The following is a 23,078-nucleotide window of genomic DNA, read 5'->3' as shown; positions in this document are numbered from 1 at the left end:
TATTATTGTAGGCAAACTCCTCAAGCTGCAAGAACTGATCCCAAGAACCCCCAAACTTCATAACGCAAGCACGCAACATATCATCCAATACCTGAATAGGGCGCTCGGGCTGTCCGTCCGTCTGAGGGTGGAATGATGTATTCAACTCAACCCGTGTGCCTAACTCACACTGTACAACCCTCCAAAATCGCGATGTAAACTGTGTACCCCTGTCAGAGATGATGGATACCATCACGCTATGAAGTCAGACAATCTCGCGAATATAGACCTGAGCTAGATGCTCTGAAGAAAAAGTAGTCACCACCGAAATGAAATGAGCCAACTTGTTCAACCTATCTACAATCACCCATACAACGTCAAATTTCTTCTAAGTCCGTGGAATCCCAACAAAGAAATCCATGGTAACTCACTCCCATTTCCACTCGGGAATCTTAAGCCTATGAAGAAACCCACCTGGCCTCTGGTGCTCATACTTCAACTACTGATAATTTAGGCACCGTTCTACATACTCTACTATGTCTTTCTTTATTCTCCTCCACCAATAGTGCTGCCTCAAATCTTGATACATCTTAGCGTACTCGAATCTACCGCGAACTGAGGGCCTCTTGAAGAATCAACTCATGCAAACCATCCACATTGGGCACACATAATTAGCCCTGCATCTGCAATACACCGTCATCTCTGATAAAAACCTCCTTGGCATCGACGTGCTGCACCGTGTCCTTAAGGACAAGCAATTGGGGGTCGTCATACTTACGCTCTCTGATATGATCATATAGAGAAGACCAAGAAACCATGCAAGCCAGAACTCGACTCGGCTCCGAAACATCAAATCTAACAAACTGGTTGGCCAAGGCTTGAACATCCAATACTAATAGCCTCTTCACTTCCGGTAGATATGCTAAACTAACCAAGCTCTCCTCCTTTCGACTCAAGGCATCGACAACCATATTGGCCTTCTCAGGATGATATAGGATAGTGATATCATAGTCCTTAAGCCGCTCTAACCATCTCCCCTGCCGCAAGTTAAGATCCTTCTGTTTGAACATATGTTGTAGGCTCCAGTTGTCGGTATAGACCTCACAAGGGACACCGTACAAATAGTGCCGCAAAATCTTCAAGGCATGAACAATAGATGCTAATTCCAGGTCCTGGATAGGATAATTCTTCTCATGAACCTTCAGGTGTCTAGACACGTTGGCAATCACCCTACCGTCTTGTATCAACACCGCGCCGAGGCCAACATGTGATGGATCACAGTACATAGTGTAAGACCCCGAACCCGAAGGCAAATCCAACAATAGGACTGTAGTCAAAGAAGCCTTGAGCTTTTGAAATATCTTCTCACATTCCTCGGTCCATCTGAACGGAGCACCCTTCTGGGTCAATCTGGTCATAGGTGCAGCAATAGATGAGAAACCCTCTACGAAATGATGGTAATACCCTGCCAAACCAAGAAAACTCTAGATCTCAGTAGTTGAAGATGGTCTGGGCCAACTCTGCACTGCTTAAATCTTCTTCAGATCTACTTGGATCTCCTTACTCGACACCACATGACCCAAAAATGCCACAGAATCAATCCAGAATTCGCACATTAAAATTTTTGCATACAACTTCTTTTCTCTCAAGGTCTGGAGCACGATCCTCAAGTGCTGCTCGTGATCCTCCCGGCTCCGGGAGTACATCAAGATGTCGTATATAAACGCAATAATGAATAAATCAAGATAGGGCTGGAATACATTGTTCATCAAGTGCATAAATGTTGGGGTGTTGGTCAGGCCGAATGACATCACAAGGAACTCTTAGTGACCATACCGAGTCCTAAAAGCAGTCTTTGGAATATCCGGATCCCGAATCTTCAGCTGATAATAACCTGACCTCAAATCAATCTTTGAGAACACTCTGGCACCTTGTAGCTAATCAAATAAGTCATCAATGCGTGGCAATGGATACTTGTTCTTCACTGTAACCTTGTTCAACTGTCGAAAATCAATACACATGTGCATAGAACCATCTTTCTTCTTTACAAACAAGACCGGAGCACCCCAAGGTGACACACTGGCCGAATGAAACCCTTATCAAGCAACTCTTGCAACTTCTCCTTTAACTCCTTCAACTCCCTAGGGCCATACGATATGGTGGAATAGGAATGGACTGAGTGCCCATCAACAAGTTAATACCAAAATCGATATACCTATCGGGCAACATGCCTGGAAGATCCGTCGGAAATATATCTGGATAGTCTCTCACTACAGGAACTAACTCAACGATAGGAGTATCCATACTTACATCTCTCACAAAGGCGAGATATGTATCATACCCCTTCCCAACCATCCGTTGTGCCTTAAGGAAGGATACAACCCTGCTAGGAATATAATCCGAAGTACCCCTCCACTCCAACAACGGTAAACCTGGCATAGACAATGTCATTGTCTTGGCGTGACAATCAAGAATAGCATGATAGGGAAACAACAAGTCCATCCCCTAAATAACATCAAAGTCTACCATACTGAGTAACAATAGATCAATTCTGGTCTCAAAACCACCAATAACGACTAAACACGACCAATACACATGGTCAACAATAATAGAATCTCCCACAGGCATGGAACATAAACAAGAGAACTCAAAGAATCACGAGATATACCCAAATATGAAGCAAAGTAAGATGATACATATGAATAAGTGGATCCTAGATCAAATAAGACTGATATATCTCTATGACAAATCAGAACAATACCTGTGATAACTGCATCTGATGCAACCGCCTCCATCCTACCCGGAAAAGCATAACACCAGGCCTGGTCTCCCTCTCTAGGGCGACCCCTACCTGCCTGACCTCCACCCCTAGCTGGTTGTGCAGATGGAGCAGAAACTGGTGCGGTAACCACGACCTAAGAAGTATTGGGACCCTATGGAATACGTGGAGCCTGAGTAGTCTGTGGAGGTGCACCCCTCCTGAGTTTGTGGCGGTCCTTCACCATATGACGAGTATTAACACACTCAAAACAAGCTCTCGGAGGACGTGGACGCTGAAACCGGCTCGGGTCTGGTTGGCTGTACTGACTGCTAAAGGACCCCATGCAGGAGGTACGCTAGACAGTGGTGGTGCATAATGAGCAACCTGAGGCTTGGGAGTAGCTAGAGTGCCACTAGAAGCTAGAAGTGCTTGATTGAACTAGATGGCTCATATAGCCACTATCATGACGGGCTGCAACTGGGCACGAGCACCACTATATCCGCCAGAATCACAAGGCCTCTTGGCCTCCCTGTCCTCCCTCTCCTAGCCATGCATACCCTATAATCTCCGTACGATCTCTACCACCTGCTGATATGGGGTATCTGTCTTTAACTCCTGATCCATGATGAATCTAATCCTATAGTTGAGCCCCTCGATAAATTGATGGATTTGCTCTCTGACCGTGGAAACCAAGGCAGGTGCATGTCTAGACAACTCACTTAATCTGATAGCATAATCTGATACGGTCATATCACCCTAGCGCAACAACTCAAAATCCGCGCGTCATGCATCCTGAAGGCTCCAGGGAATAAAATCTCTCAGGAACATCTTCCAAAATTGAGCCCATATGAGTGAAGCTGCCTCGGCTGGGCTACTCTCCTCATCAGTCCGCCACCACTGGTATGCTGGTCTCGACAACTGGAAAGTATTAAAAGTAACCATGCTTGTCTCCACTATACCCATGGTACGGAGAATACGATAGCACTTCTCTAGAAAACCCCGGGCGTCCTCTATAGCTAGGTCGTTAAAAGTAGGATGATGGTACTTCTTGTACCTTTCGAGTCTGAGTTGCTCCTCTTCAAATAATGCTGCCCTAACCTCGGGCTAAATTGGGACAACCAGTTGCACTGGTATAACTTTTGGGACCTGGGCAACATGGACCCGCTGCTCTGAGGTATGGGCCACAGGAGTCTGTGCTCCTCCTCCAGCCTGAAATGTTGCTAGTGCAAGTGGAATCAACCCCGCCTGAGCCAGAGTACCAAACATGATCAAGAACTGTGCGAGGATCTCCTGAAGTGCAGGGGCAGCAACAGTTGCCTCAGGTGTCTGCCCCCTAACTGGAGCTACTGGTGGCTCCTCTGTCGCATCTCAGGCAGGTGCTCTAGCTACATCACGTGCCCCTCCTTGGACTTTATCCCGGCCCTGTCCACTCGCGGCTTTAGTAGGGGCGCGGGTGTCTGATCGTCGAATCCAACGGTGTGTGTCCTCACTATCTGTGAGAGAATAAAAAGAAAAAGTTTAAGAATTCGAAGTCAACAAGTTCGCATGATGAAGAATCAAAGAAGTGAAGTTTCCTAACAGTTCCATAGCCTCTCGAAGATAAGTACAGACGTCTCTGTACCGATCCGCGAGGCTCTACTAAACCTAGGGGTGGGCATAAAATTCAAAAAACCAAATTTTGAACCGAACTGAACCGAATTAATTTGGTATTTTGGTATCATTTTTTTCGGTGTTTCGGTATATTCCGGTACAGAAATTATGGTATTTTGATATTTCGCTCCGGTATACGGTATTGAGTTTTTGATATTTCAAGTATTTACCGAAATACTGAAATATTTAAGTCCAAGCCCAACTCTATTTGTATTTTTCAGCCCAATAAGCCTAAGACCCACACCCCAAGCCCCCTAATTCCCTAATCCATTAGCGCTCCTAGCGGCCTCTTTAGGCTTAGAGACAACAGACTTACGGGCAGTAGCTTCTTCTGCTTACCTCATTTCCCTTTTTTATTTTCTAACCCTAGACTTCTATCAAAAATTGCAACATTTCTTGGCTGATGCTGATTCACGACTACAATAACAGAGGGCGACGACGACTTCACGACCTCGGTAGCAGGTGTATGCCTTCTATGTTTTTGTTGCATATGATTATTGTTTAATTCTGATTTCTGCTGATGCTTGTTAGATGGCAGATGTTGTTGTTGTGTTGTATTCTGCTACTCCTTTAAAGAAGTGCTTGAATGGACAATTGCGTTTATTGTGTTTATTGTTTCTGTGTTTATTGTTTAATGTACTTTCTACAGCTGATTTATGTGTTTGTTATTTAATATATTTTAATTCTGTTGATGCTTGTTGTTATTAGCCTCGTTAGTTGGCTAGTTCCTTGGTATACTTGAATTCTGCTAAAGTTGCTTTGTAAACTTTAGCAGGCTGCTAGCTTATTCATACAGGCTGCTAGCTTATTCAAATGATGCTTCTTCACGTATTGTCTAGCAGCTAGCCTAGCACATCGTGTCCAATCCTGTGTCCACTTCATTTATATCATCTATTCCGCTAATGTATCTAACCAAAATCGTACTGAAATCGTACAGAATCAAAATAAGAATTACCGAACCGTACCGAACTACTTTGGTACAATATTTTATATACATAATTGATAAATCGAATACGAAATACCGAACCGAAGTTCTTAAATACCGAACCGAAGTACCGAATGTTCACCCCTAACTAAACCTACTTGTGACTCATAACACCTATGAACTTAGGTTGTGATACCAACTTGTCACGACCCCAATTTCTCTCTGTAAGATGTCGTGATAGCACCTAGTCTCTAAGACTAGATAAGCCTAACATACATGCAGAATTTAACTAATAGTGTTAAAACTTTCAATTTAACCAATAGCTATTATAAAAGGACTCCGCAATTCAACTTACCATTGTTAGCACGCAATTTTTTTCCAACCCATAGTTTACCCCTAAAAAATTTACAAAAATAGTTTTCTAGTTGTCTATAATTTTTATAGAATTTCTAGAAATTTCTCTTTATTTGTTTGTTTGCATTTATTTGCATTTGTGCATATTTAAGAATATCGTAAATCATGAAAGTCATCAAAAATATTTAATCTTTATTTCATAGCATTTTCGGTTTTTAATTGCATTGCATCACTAAAAATAAAATCACAAAAAATGCATTTAGTTACTTTACATTTTAGGTGCAGTTAATTAGTCTCTTTTTCTTTAATTAATTTGTAAAAGTAATTTATTAGTTTTAGTTGTTAAAATAGTTAAATGGGTTCATTTTGCAAATTAGTTTTAAAATTAGGTTTGCTAGGATAAATGGCTAATGTTGAAAATCAAAATAAAGAGGGAAAGGGGAGCTGATGGGTCAAAAACCCGGACTGGGCCATTGTTTCAGGCCCAAACCTTTTCCCATATCACCCTAGACCCGGTTCACTTCACCTGGTCTCCCAGAGACTACCAAACAACGCCGTTTTTTGAGTGCGTAATCTCGGCCATTCATTCCTTTTGATCGAATGACTGAAAACTAACCCTTCTTCCCCATATAACTGTACGAACCAACCCCCCCCTCCCCCTCCCAAAAGCCTCTCAGAACGCCTGTTTCTATCACCACTGTTTCTCCGTCCAACACAGCCGTGGGAAATCGCCCACGGCGGCGGCCGACTTCTAAACATCCCAAATTTTTCACCACGTGATCTCCATATCCCCCTCTATCTTAATCTACCATTGGATTTTTCTTAAGGCCCTCACAGTTTCGTGATTTTTAAATCTAAGAACCAAACCAAAAACCTAATCCACCCCCTTCTTATTTTCTCCTAAATCTTAGCCTACTCGAGGTCGAAACCTGCACCAATTAACCTTCCTCGCTGTGTATTTCTATTTGGTGTTAGTATTCGATCCGTTTCTAGGCCGCCAGAATCTTTCGTATATGTCAAAATCCGTTGAACCTCAACGGGCTTTGTCCAATGAAACACTTATCGGACATCAAGGGTTCAGATCAGTGTTCACTGGACAAAGATCGTTACCGTTCAACATTGAAATGCCGGTGTTTCGAATCATGTCCTAGGCTTTTGAGTCTTATCGGCTCTGTAAGGTTCTTTTCCTTAATTTCTTTTCTTCATTGTTATTCACATATGTTTACATATCGTGGTTTTAAGGGTTAATGTGTTAGTTTAATTATTAGTAGGCATGGCTTGAAAAGTAAAGAGGAACTGTTTGATTACATTGATCATTAGCCAAATTATATGATTGCATATTCCAATTTGTTTTAATCATTTTAGTAATTATTGTTTAATTAGAATTTGAAATTGATTGATAATGTTTTGTTGATTATCGGGTATTATGAAATTTGGGCTTGCCTTGTTGATAGGCAGGCCCGTTCGATTTGAGTTTAGGGGCAGAAGGGTTAGAGGAAAAGAAATAATTAAAAAAGGACCTGTTTAGCAAATAAAGAGTGAAGGGGTCGGGAGTGAAGGGGAAAATGACAAAAAGAAGAGGGACGTAAGAGAAAGGAAAATAACTGAAAAAATTCTCCGCCTTTTCTATATAACAAAATATGTTATAAGAAAAATCAAATTATGGTGGATGGCTACTCTTCCTCCATGATCTTCTCAAATGCTTAATGACATATTCAATGACATATTTTTATGCTTAATGACATATTCAATGACATATTTTTCTTCACTTTTTATGCCTATATAAAGGCCTGTAATAGATAAAAAAAATACACACAATTGAAGAAGAAATACTCTTCTCTCTATCTCTATTTCTTGTTCATGTTTTACTAAATTGCTTTTATTTCATAACTTGTTCTTGTTCATGTTTTACTAAATTGCTTTTATTTCATAACACGTTATCAGCACGAATTGCTCATTTCATGATCTTCTACGTCAAGACTATGTAAATTATAAGCAGACAATGAGATCAAGTACAATGAAAAATGTCTTGGATGATAATACAAAGATAAGTTTTACATCCATCTAAACCCATTCATACTTTCATATCTTTGCATTAACTTTATGTGCAGTATTTAGTTAAAATATTTTTTTCAATTGTATCCACTGAAATAAAGAACTGGAAATGTATGTCTTTATTTGCTACATCTCTTATAGGACAAATATAATATTCCAACGTATATATATGTTCTCACCTTTTACATACTATGATAGATAATTATTAAGGTAATTTAGTAATAATATTTTTACTATCACATGATGTATTTCATTGAAAGAAAAATTATCAAATATGTAGGCGATTTTATAGTACCTTGCAAATTTGGCATTGGAATATACAATCAATATAAACTCATTATAGTTATAATTTATAATAGTCACAGTTATGCATTAAGCCTTAAATATTTTTGCTGGAAACATAAGGCTCATTCCTCCGTATTGAAATTTTTTTTGGTGAAGTTCTTATAGTCTTTGAAATATAAGTGGTTATAGGTTATCTGCACCTTTTCCCTAATTAATTTATTAAAATATAAAAGTGATTGTATCATTTAAAAAAAATGGCATATATCCTAACTAGCATTTTTGTTGCAGAGGAACTGTTTCAAGATTGAAATAGTTACATATGTCTTCTTGAAAGTTAATTTACTTATGCCTATAATTATGAAGTAATAATATTTTAAAGGCTCGAGTGCGAGTCCTAGTGAATTTTGGCCTATTATGCCAAAGATCGAGGGTAAGACGATGGGTTCAAGTCCCAACACACTATGTTAATGAAAAGACGTTGGATTCAAGTTCCAACGCATTATGACCTAGCATGCCTTTATATGGGTAAGGCATTGGGTTTGAGTCCTAATGCATCATATTGATAATAATAATAACTATATATATATATTTCATGAAAAAGCATGAAGCTTGTCCCACTTGATTTGCTCCATTCTTGAAGTGAATGTGATAGCAGTGCATGATAAGTCTAAATAAAGACAAGTGGTTAAAAAATAAATGTGGCCGTGCGAAAAGCCAAAATAATAATAGTTATCAATATGGTAATTATAAAAAGGGAGAACAAGACAATGTTTACCATCAAATGGGTATTAAAAAAATAACAAAGCACATTGTATGATTATACTCCATGCTTTGAAGAGAATGTGACTTGTGATAAACATTGAGAATGCATACTCATTCCTGAAAGTGAATGTGAAAATATATATGTGATAAAGATTATGCATAATAATGTACTTGTGCATGGTTGGATAAATACTACAACTCACCTCTAAGGGAGGTTTGAGACAAAGAAAGATAATAAATATTATTGTGTAGTTACATAAATATATCATTGGTCGCATACATGTGATACGCCAAATATTTTGTCAAGCCTTATGAAAGTTATTAAAAGGAAAATTAAAGCAAAAAAATTATTTTGCTTATGATGATTTTGAACATGACAATTATTATGATATGATTCTCTTTGTGAAGGAGACATTCATTATATGGATGGTGTGACAAAAGATCTTGTAGTACAAAAGCAGTTAAGAGATCTGAAAGAACTAATTTGTTATTACCCGAATGAATGAAATTGTTCATGACATTAATCTTGTAGTAAGTCTCAAAAGAAACATTTTGATTTACGAATATATTAGCCAAAGTGGTTGGCATATTGAGAATATAAATGAAAAAAAGATTGAATATCTTTATATTACTATAATCATACCGGGTAAATATGAAATGTTACCTGACTTTTCTTTTATTTATACTACACAATTATAAGCATGGTGATGCAATCACAAGCCACAAGTAAACTAGAGGTTTACTGAAAAAAATATTAGTTGGCATGACCGGTTAACCATCTCGGTTCAATTATGATGCGAAAAATTAATTGAGAATTACATTGGCATATATTGAAGAAATATAAGATTCTTCAAGAATTCTCTTCTGCTGCTTATTCTCATGATATACCAGTTAAAGTTGGGATTGAATCCCTTGATTTATGGAACTAATAAAAGGTGATAAATATATGGGCCCATTCACCTTCCATGTGAACCGTTTACTATTATATGATTTTAATAGATGCATCTATTCTATGGTCACATGTGCATTTGTTATCAATTTGCAGTTTGGCTTTTGCAAGATTGATTGCTCAAATTATTAGAGCACAGTTCCAGAATATAAATTATGATGATTTATCTTGATAATACTGGTTTAAATCCAAGTTGGTTTAGCAGAAATTGTATGCCTCCAATTATATCTAAACCATTGGTTATGAGAACAAAATTGCCAAAATAAAATTTGGTATGTGATATATTATTTAATATACAACAGCACTTGTACGCATCTAGCCAAGTTATGATAAGTTCTCCCTATCACAATCGGTTCAGGGTCAGGAACCAAATAATTTCCATCTAGAAATATGAATGTGCTATATGATTTAATTGTTCCACCACAATGCACAAAGATGGATTCCCAAATAAGGCTAAGGATATGTGTTGGTGATCCCAACAATAGGGGGAGAAAATGGGCAGCTGAAAAAGTAATGCATGTAATGAATTATTATGAGTACATCGAGATCCTCGTACGACAAAATGTGAACTTGAAGTTCAAGTGATAATTCATTTGTAAAATATTGCCAGGCGTATCTGCTGACCCAAAGCTAAATGTCATATTCAGCTGGTAATGCTCCAAATAAAATAAAGTTTATAATGAATAGAGTCCATGGCATGCATAAAGCATAATAGACTAATCGGTTCCAAAGATAAAACTCCTTAAAGAAGGAGAGGAGCGAATGTTCAAGATGGTCATAATAAGGAGGCAAGTGCCCTAGAAGAGCACCACGACATAACACTTCATAAGACCTCATAGGAGAGGCTCAGGTACCTGAAAATAATAAGATAAAGAGATCTCAATAAGTTATGTCTTTATTGGGTAATAGTAGAACCGATATAAAATGATCGTCGACGATATTGTTAATATAATGTAGCGCTCAATATTATTAATATTGACGAGGATCTTGAGCTCAAATCTGTCATGAAATTTGGACAGATAAATGATTGGCCAAATGAAAAATACGCAATGAAAATTGATTTCACATGAAAAATATGAAGTTGGACGGATAGTCCCAACACCTGAAAGTATAAAGCCAGTGGAGGTATAAATGTATTCTTATGCGGAAAAAAAAGGGTCAAGTCGATAGACATAAAGACGACTTGTGTCACAAGAAGATTTGTAAATATTCTGGCATTGATTATATAGAGACATGTTCTCCTGTAGTGGATGTCGCCATTTCAGGTGTTAATCTGGCAATACAAGAAAAACATGATATGCGTATAATGGAAATTATTGAAGGATTTAAATTATTCTAAAGCATATTAAGGTTTCCAAGAAATTTATTAAATAAAGCTTCAAAAATTCTTATACGGATTAAAACAATTAGGGCGCATGTGGTATAATCGCCTGAGTGAGTACCTGTTGAAAGAAGGGTACAAGAATGATTCAATTTGTCCTTGTGTCTTTATAAAAAGATCTGGATCTAAATTTGTTATAATCACTATGTATGTTGATGATTTAAATATCATTGGAACTCCTAGGGAGCTTCCTAAAGCAGTAGAGCTTCCTAAAGTATTAGATTATTTAAAGAAAGAATTTAAAATGGAAGATCTTGAAAAGACAAAATTTTGTCTTGGTCTACAAATTGAGTATATGAAAGATGGAATTTTTGTCCATCAATCAACATACACTAAAATAATTTTAAAGCGATTTTATATGGATAAAGCACATCCATTCCGTCCTCATAAAAATAATGAAGAGCTTCTTGGTCCCGACGTACCATATCTTAGTGCAATTGGTGCACTAATGTATCTTTCTAACATTACAAGATCTGACATAACTTTTTCAGTTAATGTTTTAACAAGATATAGCTCTGCTCCTACAAGGAGACATTGGAATGAAATCAAACACATATTGCGGTATCTAAAAGGGACTACCGGTATAGGATTATTTTATGGCAATGATTGCAGTCCTGATCTTGTTGGTTATGCCGATGCTGGGTATTTATATGACCCACAAAAGGTTCGATCTCAAACATGCTATGTGTTTACATATAGAGGCACTGCCATATCTTGGCGATCGACTAAGCAATCAATCGTGGCTATTTCATCTAATCATGCTGAGATAATTGCTATTCATAAAGCAAGTCGAGAATGTGTATGGTTGGGGTCTATAATACACCTTATTCGAGACAAACGTGGTTTGAAGTGTGACAAATTACCCACAATTTTGTATGAAGATAATGCAGCATGCATAGCCCAGTTGAAGGGAGGATTCATAAAAGGGGATAGGACAAAGCACATTTTACCAAAGTTATTTTTCACACATGATCTTTAAAAGAATGGTGATATCAATGTGCAACAGATCCGTTTAAGTGATAATATGGCTGATTTGTTCACCAAATCTCTATCGACGTCAACCTTCAAGAAACTAGTGTACACGATTGGGATGCGAAGGCTCAGGAATGTAAATTGATGCTCTCATCAGAGGGAGTTAATACGCGTTGTACTCTTTTTTCCTTACGAGATTTTGTCCCACTGGGTTTTCCTTGCAAGGTTTTTAACGAGGCAACCAAAAGGCGTATTTCTAAACATGTGTACTCTTTTTCCTTCACTAGGATTTTTTCTCATAGGGTTTTTCCTAATAAGATTTTAACGAGGCACATTATCTATGGACATCCAAGGGGGAGTGCTACAAGAAAAATCAAATTATGGTGGATGTCTACTCTTCCTCCATGATCTTCTCAAATGCTTAATGACATATTCAATGACATATTTTTATGCTTAATGACATATTCAATGACATATTTTTCTTCACTTTTTATGCCTATATAAAGGCCTTGTAATAGATAGAAAAATACACACAATTGAAGAAGAAATACTCTTCCTTCTCTCTATCTCTATTTCTTATTCATGTTTTACTAAATTGCTTTTATTTCATAACTTGTTCTTATTCATGTTTTACTAAATTGCATAACAAAATACACATTATTCAGACTTTCATTCATTATCACTCATCTCTTTTCACTCTCACTCCTCTGCATTAACTCATATACACACTCTCCTTTCTCTCTCTCTCTCTCTCTCACGTTTTAGGAGCAGTCTGAAATTTGAGAATAAAATTTCAGATCCGAAATATGAAACAAAAAAAAATCCTTTACAAAGTCTTCAAAATAAAAGAGAACAGAAGTTTAGTTTTGCCTTGGTTTTCACTTATTTCTGGGTTTCTTTTGTTGAGCTGTTGGATTTTTGCTGTTGATTTGAACTGTTATTCTGTTGATATCCCTGTTGTTCCAGAGATTTATTTTCTACTTTTCTTCCGATTTTTGGCAACCAGGTACTCTTCTCTGAATTCTGGACTGCAAATTGGATGTGAAACATATATGTGTTGAGGAAATGTTTGGAGTGCCAAATTAATGAAATTAGTTATGATCAACTTTGAAATCGCCTTGTTTTTTTAAATCAAATTTGTAAATCATGGCCAGAAATCGATACACAGTTTGTGGTGTGTAAATGATGAATCTGCTACTGTTCTATCTTATATCCGATATTTGATTCCAGTTTGGCATTGTATCTTATTTCAATTCATTACAGCTGTATTTCAAATTTGAAACCCAACTCATGAAGATTGTTTATTCCCAGAATTAGCGTTAATTTATGTCTAAGTGGTGAATTGGGCCAGACTTGTAAATGACCCAAATGGGGTTGTGCATATGAGTCTGGATACTTCAGGTCATGGTCCCTAGAGGTTGACTCAATAAAATTCGTATGGACTAAAGATTGCTAGCCTTTTATTTTGCTTCCAATTATTCAGCAAGTTAGTATAAACAAATGACCTCTCTCAGATTAGCTTGTCAAAGTCATTGGCCTGAAATTCACAACAGCAATTTAGTGCTTCGCAACAAATGCCCAATGTGTTCAACTCTATGATTAATTGGTTATAATAAAACCTTTACTTACAATGATAACCGACCCATAAATTCTTGACTTTTGGCAGAAATCTTAATCAGTATTAGGGAATATAATTCTTGAATATCTTAGCTTGCTTTAGACACACTTTAATAAATTATCGTCATGGTTATGGGTACGGTTCCCGTGGCATAACTATGATACGTAAATCCAAAATTCAAGTGTGCGTTCACGCGACTTGACCTTACAACTTCAAAGTAGTAAAATTAAACACGTCGTAAATTGCGGGTGCATTTTATGCGGCGCAATTAGCGGTGTGTGTAAAATAACAAGTGTACGGCATCGTAACTTATTTTAAATAATTCCATAAATATTAAAAGCGGTAAAATGTAAAATGCACAATAAGTGTAAAACAGTAATGATCGAACAATTAAGCCAAGTGTAATTTGTTAAGCGACCGTGCTAAAACCACGGAATCCGGGAGTGCCTCACGCCGTCTCCTGGGTTAACAAAATTCCTTACTCGATCTTATGTGTTTCGCAAACTTATACAGAGTCAAACTTTCCTTGATTTGGGATTCAAAAATATTTGGTGACTTGGAGAACACCGTTAATTAAATAATTCGGAGTGACGACTCTTTTAAAATAAAATAAATTAATCCCTTTTCAATAATGTCACTTAAATTGAAAAAATTTCTTTTTCCGTAGAAAGGAGGTGTGACAAACATAACTCCCAAAATTCGGTGATACGAGTCACAAGCTCTACATGAGTATACTGAACATCCCTATACAATAGTATCTACTAAAAAGAGAATGAAATAGAACTAGATAAAGGGGTGACTCCGAGGAGTGCAGACGCTGGCAGGTATACCTTGAAATCTCTGATCCAAGCTTGACTCACTGGTGCCTAGGCTAGTATGAAGTACCTGGATCTATACAAAAAGATATGCAGAAGTGTAGAATGAGTACACCACAACGGTACCCAGTAAGTGTCAAGCCTAATCTCGGTAGAGTAGTGACGAGGTTGGGTCAAGACACCTACTGAAATAAATAAAGAGACTGAGCAGATTTAATATAGTATGATAATGAAAACAAGGGGAATGATAAAAGGAAGAGATATAACAAGAATAGCTACACTGAGACTAAGTCAATTAAGACATCACAGAAGAAACACATAATAAGAATGTCAAGGAAATGATGCAACCAAAACACAAGTGATGTAAATGAAAGGTATCAACAAGAATCCCTACAGAGGTACCGCCTCATAGTCTCATTTCACAAATCAAATTACAATCTTCCTTATATCACCGCGGGACCCTTGTATTAGTTTTGAAAATTATTTTTCCAAAATAACTACCCGCATTTTAGCCCACCTTATCCCACCATGTGGCTTCAAGTAGTTCCCCTATGTCACGACCCAAATCCATAATAGGTCGTGATGGCGCCCAACTATGCTGCTAGGCAAGCCAACACGGGAACCTCCACTTAACTATTCATTTTAAATTTTTAAAATCAGAATTTTCATTAAATAAATAGAATAAAATCTAGCACTCATAGAAACCAATGCTTTTCTTTATCAAATTTCTGAATATAAATAAATTATAAAGTGAAGTGATAAAAATAACATGAAATAAAATAATGAGCATCCACTAGGAACTCCCAAAATTCGGTGTCACAAGAATATAAGCATCTAATAGAACAATACAACACTATCACAATATCTGTCTGGAATATAAACTAGACAAGATATAATAACTGAATAAGATAGAGACAACCCTAAACACTAAAAACCTCTCCGTACAAGGCGACTGACTGCTACAGTACACAGTGCCTTGCCCATGCACGCCGCTTCGACAACCGGTGGTGGAAAAACCCCGGACAACCACCAAGAAACGCCTAGCAATGTACAACAGCAAATCGACTAAATTCCTGCTGCAAACATCTCCTTACCAGCCTCAGATTTGCAGAATGGAGGTAAGGATACAACAACGACAAATCGCATGGACAACCGAACAAATATTTCACCCGATTCAATACTGAATCGACTAGCTCCATACACTGGAGATATGTATCCAGTACAATATCAAAATGTCAATAATGATTTGGAGGCTCGAACTATAATAACTGATAACAACGACCAAATTAAATCACACCAGCTGAATGAAAATAGAGGTCAAACTGCCCAAATAGAACAAGGTCAATGCTAATCGGTAGGTATTGAAATAGCGAATCTACCCAATGAACACATTGATGGACAGAACATCACTGCAATGCAAGAAAGAACTGGCAATAGTGCAGGGAAAGGAATTGAAATGCACAAAAGTCACATAGTTGGTTATGCCGCAAATGTGCAAGTATCAAATATTCGAAGAAATTCCATAGTAAATTCTAGCAACAAGTTGAAGGAGAAAATTGATGTACATGCTTACCAACATGATGCTGAAAGTAGTCGTCAAGGTAATTCAAACAGAAAACAAATAAATAAAGGATCAGCTATCAAGATAGCAGGAGATAATGAACTATAGGGTAAGGACATTGTGTCCCAATTCCCAGCTACAGAAGCTCAGGTTGTCGATCAAAATGATGGTCCTGTTGTACAAATGCAAATGCATACATCAAAGAATGCCCAGAAAAAAGTCGTGCATAGCTTTCCAGTTAATAAAGAGACTACCATCAATAATTTCCCAAAGATATCATCCAACTTTGACAAGCATATTCCTCCAAATCAGAAACCAACAATAGCCAACCCTCCAATTAATCCCAATCTGAACACAACTCCAAAAGAATCCAGTTCACAAATCAAAAAACTTACCAACAATCCAGCACGACCACCACATACTGTTACACATTCCTTAGCAACCAAATTAAGAGCTAAACTAATGGGTGAGACAACCCCAATTACCTTCACCCCACCAAAGATCACAACCAAGCAGGGATAACCAGCCATCATATTTACAAAGAAAGACTACATGATCACTTTGGCTAGAAGATGTCAATACACTATCATAGGCAAGTTCCTTCACACAATGCCTAGGATGGAACAAATCAGGAGGAGCTTCATTGCACAGACAGAACTCAAAGGAGGAGTCAAAATAATTCATTTCAATGCTAGAACAGTCTACATTGACCTTGACAATGAGTATGATCACACCACTGTCTGGACAAAGCAATTCATGTTTATACAGGGACAGAGAATGCAACTACAAGCATGGATACCTAACTTTAAAGCAAATGAAGACTCACTTATTGTTCCTACTTGGGTGATAGTACCAGAACTACCCTTGCACCTATACTATATGGAGGGGTCCTCACTGTCCTGCTATCACCAGTAGGTAAGGTGTTGCATCTTGATGTCGCATCAATGCAGAAGACAAGGGGTAGTGTTGCAAAAGTTAGGGTGCAGATTCACTTGACAAAACAAAGGCCACAACATGCCTGGCTTGGATTTGATGAAGAACAAGATGTGAGTGGGGATAGTCAATGGCTTGAAGTGAAATATGAGGATTTGCCTACATACTGCCTACATTGCAAACATTTGGGGCATGAAAATCAATACTTTCCAATCAAAAGAAGAGAGGAGGAGGGAAAGAGAAAGGACGGAGTTGAAGTAGTAGGACAAGATTGCACCCAGAACCCCCCAGACAACTCTGGGAGCACAGACATGCAACAACCACCGAATCAGATAGTACAAATGCAAGACAAGGACAAAACTGAAAAGCAACAGCAAGTAACACAGGATCAAAATAAAAAAGCAACAAAATGACACAAACAGAAGCAAGCAATACAACTAGCAGTGAGGAATAACCATTCCAAGGATCAGTGGCAATCACAAAAGAGGAAGAATTTCAAAAGTATTAATGTTAAGACCAAACAACAGAAAAACAATCAACCAATGCACATAATTAATGAGAACCAATCACCCGAGATCACCCAGACAACAAATATGATTTCCAATCAACTAGAGGACCCAAAAAAGGCACATGAAAGAGTGGAGATTGATGATGTCGAAGGAAGAGTTGATGAGCCTCATGGTTTGCAGGAAAGGGCTGAAGGACCTGCTAACATTGGGATAGTTAATACATGGACTGAACTGGGACAGATTATCAATTCGCAGGAGGAAGATCATAAGAGTATGATAGATCGAGGAAAAGCTATGGAGATACAAACAATCATGTCCAAGTCCAAAACTAATCCCAACCAAAAGAAAATGAGGCAATTGACAAGGCAAAGGGAAACAACTGCATTGACTATCACTAAAACACATAATGCACCTTCATCATCTGCAGTAGCATTAAATAAATCAGAGGAAGCAGTAGTAGTAAAGGATGGATCTCAAATAGCACCACCATCTAGGACCAAGGAAGTGGGAGTTGGACCAACAGAAGCACACTCATCTCAATTTGAGACAATAAGAACAATGGCAAAAGAGTCACCCACAACTAATCTTAAGGAAGCAGGCCCCAACGAAAATGAAACAACTGCAACAATAGTGGAACAATGCCAATTGAACAAATCTTCTCTTTCTGGGCTAAAGGAGGATGAACACAAGCATATGCAGGCTGAAGAAAATTAGTTTCTGGTGATGAATATGATAGTGACCAGCTTCATGACTGGGGGGTGGGGGGTGGGGGAGATGGCTCTCAATTACATGAGACTAATAGGGTGTTGGTGCAATATGAGAAGGTGAATAAGGATCGGCCGATTGTTACAAGGGAATCTGGAAATATGCAAATAGCTTGTTCATCAGCCACAGAACAGGGTATGCAATTGCAACTAAATGCTCCAGTGAAGTCACCATTACAGACACTGCACGACCTAGTCACTCACAATTTGGAACCTATTGACATGGTTCTACTGGAGCAACATCAACTTGAAAAAAGAAGAGGATAATGAATCAAATGATGGGAATTTCCACCAAGTGGAAAGAGAAGCTGGCATATCCCCTAGATTTAATTCAAAATGAGGCAAGAAGTCAAAGAAGCAAATTCAGAACAAAGAGCTACAAAAAACCAACCAGAATACTTCCCAGGAGGGCAACATCACACTCCAAATAATGATTAAAACACTCATTTGGAATATCAGGTCTGTCAACACTCAACAGGCCTTTCCAAGGGTGATTAATATGCAAAGGGAGCACAAATTCTTTGTCATCGCATTAATGGAACCTTTCCAGAATGCAAAGCATATTCAAAGGTACAAACGAAGGCTAAATATGGATAGTGCATTTTCAAATATCAATGGGAAGATATGGTTATTCTTTGACGATGTGGTGGAGTGGAAATTGGTCATGGATACAAAACAATAGGTAACAGTGAAGGTATTACATCAAGAACTTGAACAATTGTTAATAATGACATTTGTGTATGCAAAATGCTCATCTCTGGAGAGATTGGAACTCTAGGATAATCTGTATTATTTGGCAAGTGATATGAAGTTACCTTAGCTAGTAGGAGGGTATTTCAATATGGTGTTACATGAGGATGAGAAAATAGGGGGCTTACCAGTACATCCGCCAAAATATGATGATTTTGCCTTCTGTACAAACTCATGTGGATTATTTGATCAAGGATACAAGGGCAGTCCATTCACTTGGTGGAATGGCAGGCCTAATGCAGCCTATATATTCAAAAGATTGGATAGGATATTTGTGAATTTACCATTTCAAAATATGCTTCCTACAATAGAAGTTAAGCACTTAATTCGAACTGGATCAGATTATGCGCCACTACTGATGACTGGAGGAAAATAAGCTGCAAACTTTGCTAGACCATTCAGATTCTTGAATTTTTGGACAAAGCATGAAACCTTCATGGAAGTAGTAAAACAGAACTGGCATGCATATTTCATTGGAGACCCCTTTTTGATGTTCAAGCACAAGCTGAAGAAAGTAAAGACATCAATATCACAATGGAGTAGGCAGACCTTTGGGGATATATTCAAACAATTGGCAATACTATAAGATATTGTGAAGGTAGAAATACCTAAGTTTGGAGGAGCAGTACTGGAAGAAGAAAGCTGGAATGACTTGGTTTGCTGAGGGTGATAGAAATACGAGATTCTTCCACAATCATGTCAATGGCAAGAGGAAGAAGTTACAAATAAAAATGATCCATAATGGAACAAGGAATTGGCTAGAAGACCAAGATCAAATTGCTATTGCCGCAGTTGAATTCTTTCAAAATCAGTTCTCAAAATAGGGAGACCCTACAGAATTTTCAATGCTTAACAATGTTCCTGCTATGGTATCTATGGATCAGAACTTGGAGTTATGTAGGTATCCAACGTTGGAAGAGGTTAAAGCAACTGCTTTTGGGTTAAATGGAAACAGTTCCAGTGGCCCTGATGGATTCACTAGCATGTTTTATCAAGAATGCTGGGAGATCATCTGCAATGACATTCACAACATGGTATTACATTTCTTTGGAGGGGCAGCATTACCAAAACACAAACTTGGTTATGCTACCAAAGAAACAAAGACCCGAATCATTTTCAGACCTAAGACCCATCAGTTTGAGCAATTTCATCAACAAAGTACTATCCAAATGTCTACATAACAAATTAGAAAAGTTCTTACCTGAGTATATCTCTCCAAATCAATCTGGATTTGTGAAAGGAAGAAGTATATTTGAAAACATACTTCTTACACAGGAAATAGTCATAGACATAAGGAAGAGGGGTAAACTTGCTAATGTGGTGATTAAACTTGACATGTCAAAGGCGTATGACAGAGTATCATGGAAGTATGTGATGCAAGTATTAAGAAAAATGGGGTTTGCAGAACATTTCATCACCCTGATCTGGAACCTATTATCCAACAATTGGTACTTAGTACTAGTTAATGGACAATCGTTAGGATTCTTCAAATCAACATGGGGAGTGAAGCAAGGAGATCCACTCTCCCCAACACTGTTCATACTGTCTGCAGAGGTATTCTCTATATCACTGAACATATTATTTGAGGATGAATCATTTCGGGGATTTAGTATGCCCAAGTGGACAGAATACCTAAACCATTTAGTATATGCTGATGATACCATAATTTTTGCATCAGCTCATCAACCCTCATTGACGAAGATCATGACAGTATTAAGCAGCTATGAACATATCTCTGGTCATCAAATCAACAGGGCTAAGAGCTCCTACCAAATGCTTGCAAATGCTACTAATGCTCTAATATAGAAAGTGGAAGACATCACATGATTCACAAGAGGTCAGTTTCCATTCATGTATCTAGGGTGCCCCATCTTCTACACTAGAAGAAGGAAAGACTATTATCAATATCTTTTCAAAAAGGTAAAGGCTAAGCTACATGCTTGGAAAGGGAAGCAATTATCATCTGGAGGAAAAGCAACACTAATCACTAGTGTTCTGCAAAGTATGCCAGTGTACCTACTCTCAGTACTGGATCCACCTCAAAATATTCTGAAACACCTACACAAAATATTTGCCAGATTCTTTTGGAGCATCAATGAAGAAGGGAGGAGCATGCACTGGGCAAGTTGGCAGAAGCTATGTACTCCTAAAGAAGAAGGAGGCCTTGGCTTTAGATCATTGAATGATGTATCAAAGGCATTATTTGGGAAGCTGTGGTGGAGATTTAGGACTATAAAATATTTGTGGTCGATCTACATGTGGAATAAATACTGCAAAAAAAAAAAGATACCTACTGAAGTACAATTCAAACAAGTATCCCATGTGTGGAAACATATTTTGAATGCAGGAACAAGTAGAGCATGAGATACTATGGGAGATGAAGAGTGGCACAACAAACATATGGCATGAAAATTGAACTGGGTTGTATCATGTCCTACCTCCAGACTTTAGTATTGAGGAGAACTTACAAGAGGTGGTAGAACTGAGGCAAGGAAGAGAATGAAATGGCACACTAATTGACCAGAATTTCCTAGAAGACATTGCTGAACATATAAAAAGATCCATTATGATAGTAGAGAGGCGCAGTGGGATAAACCATATTGGATGCCAACTTCATCAGGCAAGTTTACTATCAATAGTGCTTGGCAAATCCCGAGGCATCGAGTAAATCCAAATCAGGAATTCAGAAAAATGTGGACAAAAGGACTACCATTCAAGATCTCATTCTTTTTATGGAGACTGCGGAGACACAAAATGTCAACTGATGACTTATGGAGGAAACAGAGATACATATGTGTTTCCATATGTTGGTGCTGTCAACATCCCCAGGAAGAGACATATAGACATATTTTTCTGACAAGTAACACAACAACAAAGGTATGGAAACAGTTTATGGCAGCTGCAGGTATTACTGAACCAGTAATACAAGTGAAGCAAGTGGTACGAGCATGGTGGAATGTAAAATGCTGTCCAAAATTGCAACCTTTGTTTCAAGCAACACCAGCTATCATTACATTGGAACTTTGGAAAAAGGAGAAACACAAGAAAGTATGGAGGAACAGTCTCAAAAAATAGAGTCATACATGAAGTCAACAAGACACTTCATTACTTGGCAAAGACAAGGTATCCATGGCTAACAAACATACCTCCTTTGTGGCCAGATATGATCCAATTCTTTGAAGCATACAAGCCAATATTGATCACTAAGAGAGTTAACTGACAACCTCTACATGCATGCTGGTATAAGTGTAACACTGATGGAACCTCGAAAGGAAACCCAAGGCCTAACTCAACTGGATTCTGTGTTAGAGATGAGAATGAAGATCTAGTGTATGCAAAGTCAGTCGACATAGGTGTGACCACAAATGTTGTAGCTGAAGCACAAGCAATACTCCGAGGACTGGAATACTGTGTTACACACGAGAAGCACCCACTGATATTGGAGACTGACTCATTGACTTTGAAGAAAGTCATAGAAGGGGAATGGGACTCACCCTGGTGTATAAGTGCAGAATTCCAGAAAATTAAGGAGATGAAAAATCATTTCAATATGATCCTTCAACATATATTCAGAGAAGGCAATACTCTCGCAGATTTTATAGCTAACATAGTGTTTTCTGGTGCAGGTACAAATCAATTCCTCTCTTTCTCTGAACTTCCCAGTACAGGGAGGAGAATATTAAATCTTGACAAGCTACAAACTCCTAACCTAAGGGTTAGGATTGCAAAAAGGAGAGCTCCAGATTAATGAATCAGTACATCTGTGTACTAATGTTAAATATAATGGCTTCTCCAAGATATCAAACACAAGATAGTCCCTGCATTTACTCATCAGTTACTCATCCTCAAGCTTGCATTACTGGTGTAACAGAAATGGTCTTGGCAACTTTATTACACTGATTAAGCTGGAAATCTTTGGACAAGTTATTTAACGTATGGTGCTGTATCACCTTCCAGTGGTATTAGCATTGTATAATTCTCATTCTGGGAAATGTATAGCACCACACGGGAAGAAACTGTAACATTTGTTCTGGTTTATGGATCAACTGTTTAGT

General features: G+C 38.0%; 1 protein-coding gene and 1 long non-coding RNA gene across 2 annotated transcripts; both read left to right on the top strand.

Moving 5' to 3' along the window:
* Positions 1-6,327: 6,327 nt before the first annotated feature.
* Positions 6,328-13,386, top strand: LOC138893305 (uncharacterized). Its single transcript, XR_011408502.1, has 2 exons — positions 6,328-6,842; positions 13,080-13,386. It is a non-coding gene; the product is annotated as an uncharacterized lncRNA (long non-coding RNA).
* A 7,488-nt stretch (positions 13,387-20,874) lies between these two features.
* On the top strand, positions 20,875-22,771 carry LOC138900056 (uncharacterized). Its single transcript, XM_070186782.1, has 3 exons — positions 20,875-21,219; positions 21,853-22,071; positions 22,271-22,771. The coding sequence occupies exons 1-3, from the start codon at positions 20,875-20,877 to the stop codon at positions 22,769-22,771; spliced, it is 1,065 nt and encodes a 354-aa protein (XP_070042883.1).
* The last annotated feature ends 307 nt before the right edge of the window (positions 22,772-23,078 follow it).

This window comes from Nicotiana tomentosiformis, chromosome 1 (assembly GCF_000390325.3).
Source record: "Nicotiana tomentosiformis chromosome 1, ASM39032v3, whole genome shotgun sequence".
Lineage (NCBI taxonomy): Eukaryota > Viridiplantae > Streptophyta > Magnoliopsida > Solanales > Solanaceae > Nicotiana > Nicotiana tomentosiformis.
Note: the sequence above shows the minus strand (reverse complement) of the source record. Positions and strands in the feature narration are given on the sequence as shown.

Bases quoted from the DNA above. Each gene is read 5' to 3' on its own strand.
- LOC138900056 (XM_070186782.1), top strand. From the start codon at position 20,875: ATGTATCTAGGGTGCCCCATCTTCTACACTAGAAGAAGGAAAGACTAT. The intron at 21,220-21,852 runs GCATTATTTGGG...CAACATCCCCAG, and splicing joins CATTGAATGATGTATCAAAG to GAAGAGACATATAGACATAT. The intron at 22,072-22,270 runs GTATGGAGGAAC...TGCTGGTATAAG, and splicing joins AAAAGGAGAAACACAAGAAA to TGTAACACTGATGGAACCTC.